This window comes from Dendrobium catenatum, unplaced genomic scaffold (assembly GCF_001605985.2).
Source record: "Dendrobium catenatum unplaced genomic scaffold, ASM160598v2 fragScaff_scaffold_897, whole genome shotgun sequence".
Taxonomy (NCBI): domain Eukaryota; kingdom Viridiplantae; phylum Streptophyta; class Magnoliopsida; order Asparagales; family Orchidaceae; genus Dendrobium; species Dendrobium catenatum.
In genome coordinates this window covers 388,644-404,508 of record NW_021319359.1, presented here as the reverse complement: position 1 = coordinate 404,508, position 15,865 = coordinate 388,644, and the positions used below count along the sequence as shown (strand labels likewise).

At 33.9% G+C, this 15,865-nt stretch overlaps 1 protein-coding gene and 1 pseudogene across 2 annotated transcripts; one reads left to right on the top strand and one right to left on the bottom strand.

Moving 5' to 3' along the window:
* Positions 1 to 1,802: 1,802 nt before the first annotated feature.
* Positions 1,803 to 11,845, bottom strand: LOC110099565 (protein NOI4). Of its 2 annotated transcripts, XM_020826759.1 has the most exons (4): positions 11,670 to 11,845; positions 11,325 to 11,409; positions 2,910 to 3,107; positions 1,803 to 2,163 (listed from the first exon to the last, which is right to left on the bottom strand). In XM_020826759.1, exons 2-4 carry the CDS (start codon positions 11,403 to 11,405, stop codon positions 2,119 to 2,121), a joined length of 324 nt encoding a protein of 107 aa, XP_020682418.1. In that variant the 5' UTR covers positions 11,406 to 11,409; positions 11,670 to 11,845; the 3' UTR covers positions 1,803 to 2,118. The 2 variants fall into 2 exon arrangements, with proteins under 2 accessions (XP_020682418.1, XP_020682419.1); XM_020826760.2 differs by lacking the exon at positions 11,325 to 11,409 and having other exon boundaries at positions 11,670 to 11,831.
* LOC110099564 lies at positions 7,973 to 9,176 on the top strand (annotated as a pseudogene).
* Positions 11,846 to 15,865: the final 4,020 nt, after the last annotated feature.

The window sequence follows — 15,865 nt, the reverse complement described above, 5'->3', positions numbered from 1 at the left end:
TCTACAATAATTTTAAAAATTTTACTTCATTCGTAGACTAAAGGTTTTTGCTTGAGTAGATCTAAAACGGAATATATAGAGTGTAATTTTAGTAGTAATAAATCTAGTGAGGGGATTGTGACTTTGGGCGATCAAGTCATTAATAAGAGTACACGTTTTAGATATCTTGGATCTATTGTACTAAGTGATGGTGAAATAGATGGGGATATTATCAGCAGAATTCAAGTTGGATGGTTGAAGTGGAGGAATGCATCGGGCTTGTTGTGTGATATAAAAGTACCCCTCAAATTTAAGGGAAAATTCTATAAGATGGTAGTGAGGCCTGCAATGCTTTATGATGCTGAATCTTGGCCATTAAAAGAGAAGCATAATACTAAGTTAAGTGTGGCAGAGATGAGGATGCTCAGGTGGATGAGTGGCTTTACCCTTAGAGATAGAATACAAAATGAGCATATACATGAAATGTAGATTTTATTGTTTTTAGGTTGGAGTAGCTCCAGTAGAAGATAAGATTATAGAGAGTCGCCTTAGATGGTTTGATCACATAAAACGGTGGCCTTCCAATAACCCGGTTAGGAGAGTAGAGGTATTAGATTTGACTTATGTTAAGAAAGGTAGAGGCAGACCTAAAAAGACTTGGTTAGAAAATATTAGGAATGACCTTTCTTTACTAGATTTAAATGAGAATTTGACCTTTAATAGGACACAATGGAGAAAATAGATTCATGTAGCCGACCCCACGTAGTGGGATAAAGGCTTGATATTGTTGTTGTTGTTGCACTAAAACTTTTAAAAACAATAAAAAAATATCTCAAATAAAATCTTAATCTTAAAATCTTACAATAAATTTTAGAGTTCTCACCAACAAAGCTAGGAGTCAGTTTTCACAAACCTCATCGAATTACATGACAAAGATGGATTTAAATATATTACACACATAATTATAATTAATTAATTAAAAAATATTTATTTAAAATATATCAAATATTCAACCCATAAATGTAACATAAATTTTCATAATACGTAACACTATGAAAGCGCCCTTATAAGTGAAAACCTTGCCATTGAATTGATCACTCCACACCTTCCTGCTTTTATATTGCATTGATCCTACAATTCTTGCTAAAAATGCAGAGGCCCTTTCTATGATACTAATTATTGGGGAAAAGAGTGCCTGAAATCAATGATGATTATATTCTATAACATGAGAGAATTCATAATGTTCGATGAGATCTACCCATGCTAATAGTCACATATAGAGATAAATACAAAGCAGTTCAAAAATAAAAAAAATTAGATACAAATATTTATTCTCAAGTATTTCCCTCAGCTCTATCTCACTTTTATCTCAATTTGAACACAATTCCTCCAACTTTGCTCATTGAAGATAGAGAAAGATCTATCGCCATCTACATTGAACTACTTCATAGATCAAAAGCTCTGAGAATTATGGGACAACGTCCAAATTCGCACACACTTTAGATACACATGACTCGAATCCAAGACGTCTTAATTAATAGCAAAATCATCCGATCAACAAACGAAGGAGAGCTGTCTTATAATAAATACATACTGATTTTCTCTTTTGAAGGCCGGTAGCTTTCACTTGGTGAAATTATTACGTACTGTCACCGAACGTCGTCTGGAGGCGAATCAGGACGTGTCATGTCATGATTTTGCTGTGTACCACGGCTGTGTACCGGATAACGTGACGCATCCTGATTTGTCTACGAACGATCTGTTGATCGCACGTAATAATTTCTTTCACTTGACACCTCTAGCCTTTTAGTGCTCATTGTCAGCACTCCCAACAAAGAAGCAATTTTATATAACACTGACTAAAATAACAATTTATTACACTCTGATGATTGTATCTACTATGAGACATAAATGTATAATTTAGAAAAAAAAAAATTTCATGTTTTGAAAATTTATCATTCAAATAATCTGGAAATAACATAGGCGACTTCAAGCATTTAGAACCTCTTCCCTCTTAGAGAACCTTGAATAAATTATACAGACAGCTTTGTAAGGCCAACGATCATTTGGGATACAGAAGGAAAAACCAAAGCATTTTGATAGCAGAACTTTACACATTCCAGGCCAATGGTATCATGATCAAGACTGAGCAGGTGTTGAACCGAAGCAGCACAACCATTTTTTCTGCAGGTGGAAAGAATTACACTATGATGTAAGCCATGGATATTGAGCTCAGCCACAAAGCAAAAAAGAAAAGGCTAAATTGCCTGCTGTTAAGCCTTGGGTAGAATGATGAATTTCAGTGTTATTGGATTTGATTTGAGATGAATTCAATACATGAGAAATTTATTAAATTTTACATTACAGTCTAACAGCAAGAATGGCTTCTCAAGACATGAGACCCTAAACAACTAAATCAGAAGACTGGATTAATTCATTTTTTATCCAAGATAATAAAGCCATTCATGACAATTTTGAAGAAAAATAAAAATTATTGAAGATATTTATATAAAATATGTAGAAAAGATGATCAAATGTAATATAGCTCCCGACTGCAGCTATATCAAAACATGTTATTAATGCCGTGTGTCCTCATGAAAAGTTGCTTCTAACCACGGCTCGATTAGGAGCTCCTACCGCGAGTTTTCTCAATTTAGATCTTGTTTGGGACAGCTTTTGACCACTGTGTTTTCATTATTTAAAAAAAAAAAAAATTTGAACTTAAAAGGTGTGATAAAAAACAGTGAGAAAGCCGTGGTTTGAGACTTAGGCTTTGTTTGGGACAGCTTTTTTTCTGCTTCTTAAAGCACTTTTTAGTACAAAAATTAAAAGCTGCTTTAAAAAGTAGAAAAAAGGCGTCCCAAACGAAGCCTTTATAGATAACTTGCAAAGGTTAACTTAATGAGTGAACAAAGAAATTAAGAACTTACAGAGCTACGCTTTGAAGTGGAATATGCGGTTCCCTGTTTTTCAGAAGAGAGGTCCTTTGCAGGGGAGTCAGATCCTTGGGCATTAGTGCCAGTTTTCCTCTCATCCCTAGCTTTGTTGAAGATTACTGTGAAACTCTCGGCAGAAGCGGGATCATTAACATCCCATTCACCGAATTTTGGCAGGGGGCGGTCTGTGTTCTGCAAGAAACCAAAAGCTCTGTTTCATAATTGCAGATTACAGCAAAACTATGTTTATGTAGATCGAATTCTTTATTGCATTCCAAGGATTTTACCAAAAGAGAGAGAGATTTTCTATGGAATAGAACAAATCAAGAAGACGGCAAAATCTATAAAATAAGCCAGTATCAACTACATTACTGAGAATAATTAATGAAAAATCCAAGGGTGTGGACCGCGTGGGCTTATGCCGGAATTTATATATAGTTTTGGTACATTAATAGTAAAGTATATGGCATATTACGCAGATGATTAACTTTCACTATCAATTAAATTTGAATACAGAGGTTTTCCCACTTCCAAGTAGTTTTAGGGGTTGTAATGAACAAGATAAAATATTCCTTTGCAAGAACTGGGATACTAATCAGCACCCTATGCTGTCTAATAGTTGGTATCCCCACCTACAAATTGGATTAAGTTGAATGTGGATGCTTATTTGTTGCAGTCTAATGTGGTAAGTATAGAAGATGTTTTGCGGGATCATAAAGGCAGATTTCTTATGGCTTATGGGAAGAAGTTGCTTCATTGGGACATATCTGTATTGGAATTAATCGCAATTTTCAATTTCAAGGATTTTATTCAAGGATGGATGAATGATAAGCATGGCATTATTATTGAAGGTGATAATATCAACGTGATGAAACTTTTGCAGAATTCAGTGTTGAGAAATTGGAATAATGCTATGCAAAAAATGGATTTCTCTTTTTTAGACTGTTTTCATAATGTAAATTTTCATTTTGTGTCAAGGGAGGGTAATAGAGTGGCGGATGTTTGTTCTAGGCATGCCCTCTTTAGTGATTTTTATTGGGATACTTTTATTTCTAGTGAACTTCCTTCAAGTGTTGTTGACTTGATTAAGAAGGATTGTGATAGGATTTCTATCATATAGGGTGGTTTGTATCTTTCTTTTCTATTGCTTTAATGCCATTGCATTTCTTAAAAAAAAAAAAAAGTGGTTGTAGGGAGGCGGGGACAAGGACAGGCCCAAAGGTGTTGATAGTAACTGAAGGCAACAACAAAGGGCAATAGCTGTGGAACTAGTAGTAATAACGAGCAAGCAATGGGTTCGACTCTGATAAACAATGATAAAATTTGAACACAGCTAAAATAGGCGGAAATGCAAGGGACAACATCCATGGCTGCGGGATGAGCAAAAACACAGAATGTTAAATGTGTGTTCACCAAATAGGTTCATGAAATTAGGTATAGTCTTATATATTATTCAATCAATGTTTTCTTTGGCATCACACGCATCTCCTGTTTCTTTATTTTCCAACTGAAGATTTCATGTGGATTTTTTACAACACAAGTGATGCACTTGCGATCCTCCTATGATGTTTGGAATCAACAACCATTTTTGTTAGTGAGATTTCAGCCTTTCTTGCCTTGGGTGCAAGCAAGTTTAGAGCAACCCCTTCGTCTTGCTCCTCCCACAACTTCCTCCTCTTGCAGCTTTCTTGGTTTCCTGTTTCGGCTTTTGCCTCAATGACTTTTGTATTACAGGTATTGCTTCAATGACTGCTTCTCCTTTCTGCAGCCCTTTTGTTGACCAGGTTCTGAGATCTGTTATCTCCTTCTTGCAGTCTTCCAGTTAATTGGGATCTATGATCTTTGTTTCAGCAGTTTTTGTTTCTCTATTTCTACATCTTTCATAGTGTGACCAGAGTGTGACTCCTTTATTACTTATGAGTGATTCAGGGAAATTTCATGATTATTAATAGGGCCTGAGGAGAGTACAAAAACCAAATTTCTGACTTAAAAAAAATTATTTGGATGGGATATTCCTCGTACTTTCAATATTCATTTTCTTATGAAATAAAATATATCTTCTTGCACAAATATGAGACTTTCAAGTGAATTATTTCCCAACTTTCTTGCTCATCTCTACCTTTTTTTTCTTCAGACACTGTTTACCATCAATTGCATGAAATTTTAGGCGTTGCATGACTTTTTTTATTGCTAATCTCTACCATCTAATTTCTAGGCTATTGAATTTTTTTTTCCGAGTTGATTTTAGATGAATTTTCATCTTTCATCTTAGGTATTGAACAGTTGCTTGAGATTAACTATCAGCATCCAATGAGTTTTGCATACTAGTTACAAAGTTTCTCACATCTACACATAATTTTTAAACCTTCAGCCATCTTACATTGGCAAGGAAAGCTATGGTCTTTGCCTTTGGCACTTAGCATTAATGATTCTTGTTGAGCCATTTCAAGGATGAGATGATCTCCCAACAACATACTGGCGCGATTAATCTTCAAAAAAATCTACATCTTTTTATAAATCTGACAAATTGTTTATGCAAATAGTTAGAACTAGTAAAAGTCTACTAAATGCAGCACAGGATCATGCATATTCATTGCAATATTGCTGGTATTCTACAGTTTTCCCTCATTTTTGAACTTTCTACGAAGAGCAGCCTTACCCTAGCAGAGCACAGAATACATGCAGCAGTACCAAGCAAATTTTGGCAGAATGCTTAAGCGTTGGTAACTGGTAAGTTATAGTACGACAAGTATGACAGTAGAAATAATACATGAAGGCAAATTAGTTACTGCCATATGCATAGTGACAGAATACTTTGAACCAACATTGTCAACGTGAAAAGTAGAGGGTCAAGAAAAACACAAAGTGGTAAGCACCGTACCCAATGTTAATTGGATCACAAGATTATATCATTATAAACTTCTACACTCGTAGTGTAAAATAAGGAATATAACTAAATCACAAAGCCAAGACAAATGAATAAAATGAAAACATCAATATTAGGAAGAGGTTGGAAATGCACAATGCAATGATAATTTGACTAGAAAATCACCCCAACAAATTTATAAAAAAAAAAAAAATGCATATTGAAGAAAAGATGCATACTGTTAATGTAAAATAAAAAGAAGAAAAAGAGGAGAGTGAAAACCACTGTAGATGTTAGGTTTTGAAGGGTCACCGTCATCATCACCATCATCATCATCATCAACAACAACAGCTTAATCCCAACCATTTGGGGTCAACTTTATCAATCCTCATTCTTCATTCATTGCTATTGTTATGGTGGATTGCATGAAGTGCTAACATTCTTTTGTGCAAATATTTTTGCGTAAGTTCTAACTAATTTACATCCAATCTATCCATTTTCTTCCAAATCCTTTCACATTTAACATGCCCTTGTTATTGGTACTTCTTTTATTATTTCCTTTTACATGTTCAAACCACCTACACTTATTTTCTGCTACTTTATTTTCAATGGATGTTACTCTCACCATTAATATGATATAATCATTTCTCAACTTAAATTTTCATAAACAATACAAAAATATACAAACTTAATTTAAATCCTTGATTGGCAATGCCTTGTTCACTCTACAATTATTTTTAATATGAATCAATGCTCCATGTATATTTGTAATATCCTCAACATATCATTGACAACTTTTTTTTTGTTAATGCACGTTAGATTAGTTCTTATGGGACTTCTTTGTGAGCCTTCTAAATATCTGTTATGATTTCCAATTTGAATTTAAATTGGAGAAGGAATATTATTTAGGGATGTTCTTAAAATATGTTTAATTGTTTATGAAAATTTTATAAATCATGTTTAATTATTTAAAAAGGTTTCATAAATTATGTTTAATTGTTTAGGAATGTTCTATTTATGATTTTGTATTCTAGGACTATTTAAGGGGAAGTTATCTATGGTTTAGAGTATGCTATTGTTGAGTTTTGTATTTTGTTGTTCTTTTCTTTGCGGGCTTCCTAATGATATCTAGGTTGATTGGGAGAGCTCTTCTATCTCTCTAATCGTAGATCACCTATATCTTGTTCCCATATTGAATTGATAATAAAAAAGATCAGTCATTGTAAGAGAGTTACTGCAGTTTTTACTATTTCTTTTGTTGTTTTTACTTCCAAGACGTATCAAATTGGTATTAGAGGGAGATTTTAGAGAGATAGCAATAAAGAATGTGGATGCGTTGAAAGGCAAAGTGGAGCAACTCAAATCCCGGATGGAGAAAAAGTTCTTAACAATCAAAGGAAGGTTTACAACAATGGAGAACCAATTAGAATGGATGAAGAAAAAGAAGAGGAAGCTCATTAAGATGCAATCCCACCAATGGTTTCGATTACTAACCCTAAACAAGATTTGACCGGGAATCCCTTGACCAAATCTAAGGGAAAGGAGATCATATGGGAGAAGTTTGACGAGGAGAGTTTCTTTCATCAAGAGCCATCTCCTAGGGCTTCGATAAGATGTGAATTAGGGTTTTAGGATGTGGGGACAACAAGGAGGGAATTTTGTGATGGAGGTGGTAGGATGACCAACAAATATTGGAGGCATTTCACGCAAGTAGAGTGGGCGATCAAAGATGGAGGGGATCGAGCTGAGCTGGCGTCATAATCACTAGATGAATAAAGTTTCTCTTTCTTCAGGGGACAAATCCACCACAGCACCGGGTCTATTTCAACAATTGTGTCCTCATCAAAACAATTTATGCCTTCACAACTTCTAACACATCAGCAACAGGTGATGGTTCATCTCCATCCAACTCTGTCTCATCTTTCATGATTACAGTCTCATTTGTTCAGATCTCATCCTTCGTCATCTATGATGAAGGAAAATAGATTTAATGCAGTTCTTGGCATGGCTGAACAAAAAGGACATAGGTTAAAACTGTCTAAAGGAAAACAAAGCATGCGACATCAACACAGTTCTGACACTGTCAACCAGATGATCCATAGTGTTTCATTGCAGTTTAGATCAAAATACATGTCTGCAGAAGAAATAGAAAGCATTTTGAGAATTCAGCATGCTACAACACACCACAATGACCCCTACGTTGATGATTACTATCATATGGCCTGCTTAGCAAAGAAATCTACTGGTTCAATGTTGAAGCATCATTTTTTTTTTCATCCTTATCAGAGATGTTCCTTCTCGAACACATCCAATTAATGGGCCATGTGCTTATCATCAAGTTATGTGCTCCAAAGGATCCCATTTTCATTCATCCGTAGGCCACGTCCCCTTCTTGAAGGGGACCCACCAGCCACTCATGGCGAAGAAATCCTTGAACAGAGAACTTCTGTTAAGCCCCTTGACCAAGAGCCAATGTTTGCTGCCAGAATCACCATTGAAGATTGTATGTGTCTTCTTCTTGATGTGGATGAAATTGATGGGTTATACAGTTTGGCCAATCACAAGATAGTGGCTCCCAACTCAAGTGGAGGCAGCAAGTCCATCTTGAAGGTATTGCAGCATCACTTCAATTTGTTGATCCATTTGGACCCGGAAAAGCTGGTCACTCCATTGGGCTTACTACAAAGGATGATATTGCGTTCTTTCGTTTAGTCTCTTTTCCTAAAGGTGAAAATATACCAACATCTGGATCTGGTAGTCCTTTTTCATGGGAAGAAGAGCATTTGCTGAAGGAATATATTTTATATGTCATTTTTTAAAAGCCAAAAATAACAAAGTTACAATTCCTTCATGGTTTGGAGAAAGACCTTGAAGGCATGGAATATCATATGTGGAACACATGACGTGCATTTCTACTCATCTTTTGCCCTTATCATGTTTATTTCCAAAGCTTGAGCTCAGCCTTCAAAGATACTTTCTGCTGCTAGTGTATTTGATTCTGAAAGGACATAATGAAAGCTCTTAGGAACAAGCACCCAAACTTGGCCAGTAAACTTGAGGCATTGCTATTAGAAAAATGCTCGAGATTTGTTACTCTTCCTGAGGAGTGGCTTCTTGCTGTTGTTGATGCATTACTTCATCATTGCTACAAGTATCCAATTACTACCACTGCTGAGGCTCCACAATCACTTAAAAAATAGCTATCGGGAATTTATAGGATTTGTTTCTCTGCAGATGCTATGAATAAGCATGTTGATTTTGTGAGGAAATAAAAACAAATTTGAATACGATCTGGATCCTGGGAGCACAAACATATTTTTTGCTACCCTCTTAAAATTAACCAATAAGCAGAAGCACTAGAAGAGCAGTAGTTTCCTTCAAGGAGAAGGTGAGTTTTTTTTTTTTTGGGGGAGGGGCCCCCCCCCCTTACGGGGCCCAGCAAAGATGTGATTCATTATATTAGGAGGAGGAAATTATTTAAGAAAAGATTTACAATTTGAATTTAAATAGGAGAGGGAATATTATTTAAAAATGTTTCCTAAAATATGTTTAGTTGTTTAGGAACATTTCCTCAATCATGTTTAATTATTTAGGAAGGTTTCCTAAATTATGTTTAATTTTTTAAGAATGTTCTATTTATGATTTTGAGTTCTAGGGCTATTAAAAGGGAAGTTGTCTAGGGTTTAGAGTATACTATTGTTGACTATTATGTTTTTTTATGGTTCTTTTCTTTGAGGGTTTCCTAACGGTGTCTAGGTTTATTGGGAGAGTATATCTACCTCTCTAGATCACCTATATCTTGCTCCCATATTGAAGTGATAATAAAAAAAATCAGCCATTGTTAGAGTATTATTATTGCATTTTCTACTATTTCTTTCAATATTTTTACTTCAAAAATGTATCATGAATGTCATTCGTAGTTAAGGCAATAGAAAATTATCTCTACATCGACACAACTACTAGCATGCAATAGTTTGATTTCTAGTAAAAAACATGTCCTAAATCTCTTGATCCATTAAACATTAAAGGCTACTTGAACACAAGGGCTTCAATAGATCTTCTCAATGGTAAACAAGGGAAGCATGGGAACACGGGGTCATCACACTCCACCTTACAATGCTAGGAGGAATTCCATTAATGAAGGTATTTGTTGTCCATACCTTTAAGATCATGTTGGGCAAATTTTAGAATCCAAGAACAAGATCCCTTATCTCTTATGCAAATCTTGTAGGCCGAAACCATCATGCCACAATATTATGCAATCTCGTCTATCTCTTAGCTTGTTGCACCTCCAAAATCATTAGACCAATAAAATCCAAATACTTGTATCCCTCTATCAAGCTAAGGTTCTCCTACATCCTTTGTCAGACGATGACCTTCTTGACACTGCCAACTCCACCCACTCATCTCCATTGAGGGATGACATTTCTCCCCTCAAATAAGATTAGCAAATTCACATCAAACTCTAATTAATCGTATTCTATGTGTTTCATGAAGAACAGCATTTCCTTTTCCAAAAGTAGTTTCCCTAAGCAAGAGAAATCGACATATGCCTTTCTATAATTTCTAAGAAGAATCATTAATCTCCACCTACAACCTATACTTTCATGATACAAGTTGTTGAATATCAAACCTAATGACAGGATTACAAACTCATATGAGCATATTGAACATTGAGGCCATCAAGCATATTCAGCATGCCTTTGATTTGCTTTTGTTTTAGGTTTCGTCAGCTACACTCCAGGGTATAATATATATATATATATATATTCTACTACCTATGCTAGAGCTCAATTAATGCCTTCATAGCAAATTAAAGACTCATTAAGGAAACCTCCTATTCCTTATACTTCATCAAAATGAATGAAAATCACTTAAGGAGTACATCCAAAGATTATCCATAACAGCTCATAAGTATCTTATACCACTTTTTGTCATTCACCACTCACTGGCTCCAAACACATGACTTGATCGCTCTAGCATTTGAGCAATTCAATTCCAAAAATCATTCTTAACAATCACCACCTCAGTTCCAGGTTCCATCTTAATCAGCAAAACCAAAAACAATGCAACCATGTTTAGTGTAACGATGGCATCTACACATTTAAAAACTCCATGAATCTACGAAATCCACCAAATAATTGTGATAAGGTTATTGATGATGATGAAGCCTGGTACATTGGTTTCAATTTTTCCCTTCTCTATTCTTTCGACCCTCCATGCTAAAGTGTTGTTTGGTTTTGTCCTATCACCAAACAACAGAATGCTGCTCATTTGGTTTGTTGACATCTTCAATTCAGATGCAATCCGTGTTGACTAGATGCGAGCAAGCATTAAATACCATCATCTAAATGGCTGAACGAAACGAACAAAAAACAAATTACTTTACATATAATCTCACAAATAAAACAACAAGTGATAGATTGTATCGCTGCTTAAATAGCACTAAAAACAAAACGTCGTCAGTATTGCGAAATAAACATTGCATCAAAAAGCCCCTTAATCAATAAAGCTTAACGGGATAGGAGATCAATACTTCATACCTTCTCAATTATCGCACTCGCAAATACCGTCGCCATAATATCACCGAATAACAAGCGAAAAAACTCAGCATGCGCGAACATAAATCTATAAAGAAACGTGAATTACAGGGGAAAATAAAAAGCAAACACCAAAATGATGGTCAAATCAACAAGCTCTACAAATCTAAAGCAGAAAGATCTATCTATCCAGCTCGATTCCAACAAACAAACTAAATATCACAAACTTTATCGGCTACAACCACTACAAGATCTGCGCGAAGCAACCAATCGACCAAAAATCAAAACTTGGAACTTATTAGATCCGTCGGTAGCAAATAATGATAGAAGAGACAAATCAGATCTTACCGGCATCGATCGTTCCTCTGCGGATGCAACACCGAGCGAAAGCAGGGGAAGATAAACTGAATTTTATGTAACGTAAAGTGTCATCAATAGTGCCACAGACCAATGATTTCAGAAGATGGAGGGGGGCGCCGCGCCGCCAGAACGCCGTTATAGATCACGGCTAGAGTTGAGGCCGTCAACTAAGAGAGGGGGCCGGCATTATAAGAGAGAGACGGAAGGAACGGAACGGGACAGTGTGAACGGTTTTGCTGGCTTTGTTCAACGTACGCGTCTAGGCGTGGGTCCCGCTTTCTCGCTGGTAAGGTCAAAATTTAGACCTTTTTTTACTTAGCCATTTTGCTAGTAATAATATTCCTGTTGAAAATGGTGTGACCTAATTACTAGTTAAAATTTTCAAAGGTAATTGTCAAGGTCTTAGGATAACATTATTTTAATTTTAAATTTATATTTTAACACCCAATATTTAAAAAATAATTAAAATATAAAAATATTAAAAAGGGTGAAAATTAAAATTATAAAATGAAGTGGGTGATGATATGAATATATGGAGTTTTTTGTGAGAAAATTTTAAATTAATTATATTTTAATGGTTATAGGAGATTTTACAATATCTTAATTTATTAGTGATAAATCTATTATAAGCATTTTTCAAAAATAAATTAATTATTAATATATTTTTTAAACTTTTTCATGCGGTGCTCTCTTACTCTTTAAAAGTTCCAACATGAAAGAAATTTTATATTGTATTGTTTCATTAGAATCACTAATAACTAACTCCATAGTTGCTCATGTTATTCTAATGTTTTATGTTATTTACATTTTATCATTTTTGCTTCATTATGCTTTCATTATAAAAAAATAATAAAAAAAAAGCTTTCAACATAGTGCCCTTAGTCGTCTTTCAAATGTTATATTATACATAAGGTTGAGACGTAACATACTTTATCAAGCTATCTAATTGAGATCAAGTTCCTCTTCAAGTTAAGAACATGCCTCACATTTTAAAGCTTCAATATGTTACCATTATTAATCTCGTTTTGCACATCACTGACTCCTATAATGATCAAGAATTCATGATCATTACAGGAGCCAGTAATGTGAGATAAACTTACTAGAAGTCTTAGATATAATGCTTAATTACAAAATATAGGTGTAGAATATAATGAAATAACCAAGTTGTATAACATCTAGGACATCTTGGGAACAATGGGGACCAATGCACGACATTTCACATCACTTGTAGTAATCACAAATTCCTCTATTTGATTTGAACTATATCCAATATCTAAAAAGGTAGTAAAAGAAAGCATCTTATACAAAAATACTACTAATAAGCATAAATAACAATGGAGAAAGTAAGCCACCTAAAAAACTTAAACTAATTATGCATAGACCCATTTATAATAAATGAGGAAGCGACTTGGCAAAGGAGAAAAAAAATATTTATTAGAATATCTTGACCAAAAAGTTATCACGATGTGTCTACGTGGAGTTAGCTACATGAATTATTTTTCTCCATTATGTCATATTAAGAGTAAAAATGATTTTTTCTACCTAAGTAATACATTTATGGGGAAATATATGCTAGATAATAAAGATAGAATAAAACAAATATTAGAGTGCTAATACAAGGCCCGACATAAACGTCCGGCTCAAATATGATACAAAAATTTAGGATTATGATCAATAAGTATAAGATAACTTTAGATGACCCAAAAATTTTTTATTGAGTTCTATGAACTTGAAAGCCATAACTTGCTTGATAAGTGAATTCCTTCTTTTAGTTTTTTTCTTTTATTTTCATTATAATTGATATCTAATAAAAACTTGCCTCACATTTTAAAGCTTCAATATGTTACCATTATTAATCTCGTTTTGCACATCACTAACTCCTATAATGATCAAGAATTCATGATCATTACAGGAGCCAGTGATGTGAGATAAACTTACTAGTAGTCTTCGTTATAATGCTTAATTATAAAATATAGGTGTAGAATATAATGAAATAACCCAGCTGTATAACATCTAGAACATCATGGGATTATTCACAATGAGGACCAATGCACCACATATCACATCACTTGTAGTAATCACAAATTCCTCTATTTGATTTGAACTATATCCAATATCTAAAAAGGTAGTAAAAGAAAGCATCTTATACAAAAATACTACTAATAAGCATAAATAACAATGGAGAAAGTAAGCCACCTAAAAAACATAAACTAATTATGCATAGACCCATTTATAATAGCTAAGGAAGAGACTTGGCAAAGTAGAAAAAAAATATTTATTAGAATATCATGACCAAAAAGTTATCACGATGTGTCTACGTGGAGTTAGCTACATGAATTATTTTTCTCCATTGTGTCATATTAAGAGTAAAAATGATTTTTTCTACCTAAGTAATAAATTTATGGGGAAATATATGCTAGATAATAAAGATAGAATAAAGCAAATATAGAGTGCTAATACAAGGCCCGACATAAACGTTCGGCTCAAATATGATAAAAAAAATTTAGGATTATGATCAATAAGTATAAGATAAGTTCAGGTGACCCGAGAATTTTGTATTGAATTCTATGAACTTGAAAGCCATAACTTGCTTGATAAGTGAATTCCTTCTTTTAGTTTTTTTTCTTTTTTTTTTTCATTATAATTCATATCTAATAGAAACTCATTTGTTCTTTTTCAAGTTCGTATGTACAAATGAGGTTATCATGTTCAATTTCTGCCTAGATAATACTAACTAACATGACTTAACTGTTAATTGTACTGCTCCCAAACAAGTTTAGATTTAGGGTTCGTTTGGGACGGCTTCCATACTGCTTCTAAACGAAGCTTTTAAGTATAAAAATTTAAAAATTTTTACTAAAAATTGTTTTAATAAGCAGTAAGAAAGTCGTCACAAACGAAACCTTAGTTGAGTCTAGTTTAAATCGAGATTTTCAATACATCTAGTTGGATTCAGGTTGACTCTAGATGCAAAAATCAAAATCTTTATCCAACTCTAATTTAAAGTTAGTTTTCTTCTTTGTTGTTAAGAAAGGCATGCATGCTTAAATTGATTAATAAGAGAAGGTGAATGAGCAATCTAATATATTAGCTAAAATTTTGGGAAAAAGACTTAAGGCAATGATTAAGCAAATTGAGAAGCTCAATATTACCCTTAATATAATCTTATTTGAAATATTTTTTAATAAATTATTTTAATATTATTTTCCCGATGCCCCCATCACACTGCATAGTAAATTTATTGCCTTCATGAAAAAAAACATAGTCAAAGAGGATATAGAAAAGAAGACTTTTGAAGAGCATAATATAAATAATAGTCAATGAAAAAAGAGGACACAATAGAGAAAAATAATTCTTGTTGTGGACCCTACTTAGCGGGATAAATGTTTGATGTTCTTGTTGAAGAAAGGAGCTTAAGACTGAAATTTTTTTAAAATTTTATTTATAAAGACATGGATAATTTCTTTTATGATAAAATACTAATTACTCTCAATAATATTATTCTTTCTCACACACGAAATCTTAGCCATTTGCCCCCAAAAAAATCTCATCTTTTTGACAAAACTATAAAATTTCTTCAACTCTTCAAGGTTGTGTAGAAAGAGAACAAAAATAGATTATTTAATGGTGCATGGCTGATAATTATGTTTAAAACCAAAAAGTTTCTCTGATCCTCATGTGAGAATCTTAAAAGATTCAATTCGAAATCAAAATCTATATGCTCCATCTCTAAAGTGCTCGTTATAAATAATTTCAATTCAATTCAAAATCAACTCGATATATGATATACACACATATTTATATATTAATTCATATATACTTATAGATTTTTTAGATAACTAATAATCATGATTAATAAAACAAAGTTTTCTATTAAAATTAAAGATTTTATTCCAATGAAGCACAATATAATATAAGAAAATCAAAATTATTTAATGGCTAATTGATATAAATAAATATTTTCATTAAAAATTTAAAACTTAAAACTAGGGGTGTCAATTTCGGGTCACGGGTCGGGTTCGGGTCGAATCCGGAACTGACCTGGGTTCAAACGGGTCAACCCTAACCCGACCCGGGTAGATAAACGGGTCGGAAATCCGAACCCGGACCCGACCCGGTGGGTTGCCGGGTTGACCCGACCCGACCCGGTGGGTTGCCGGGTTGACCCGACCCGACCCGGTTTT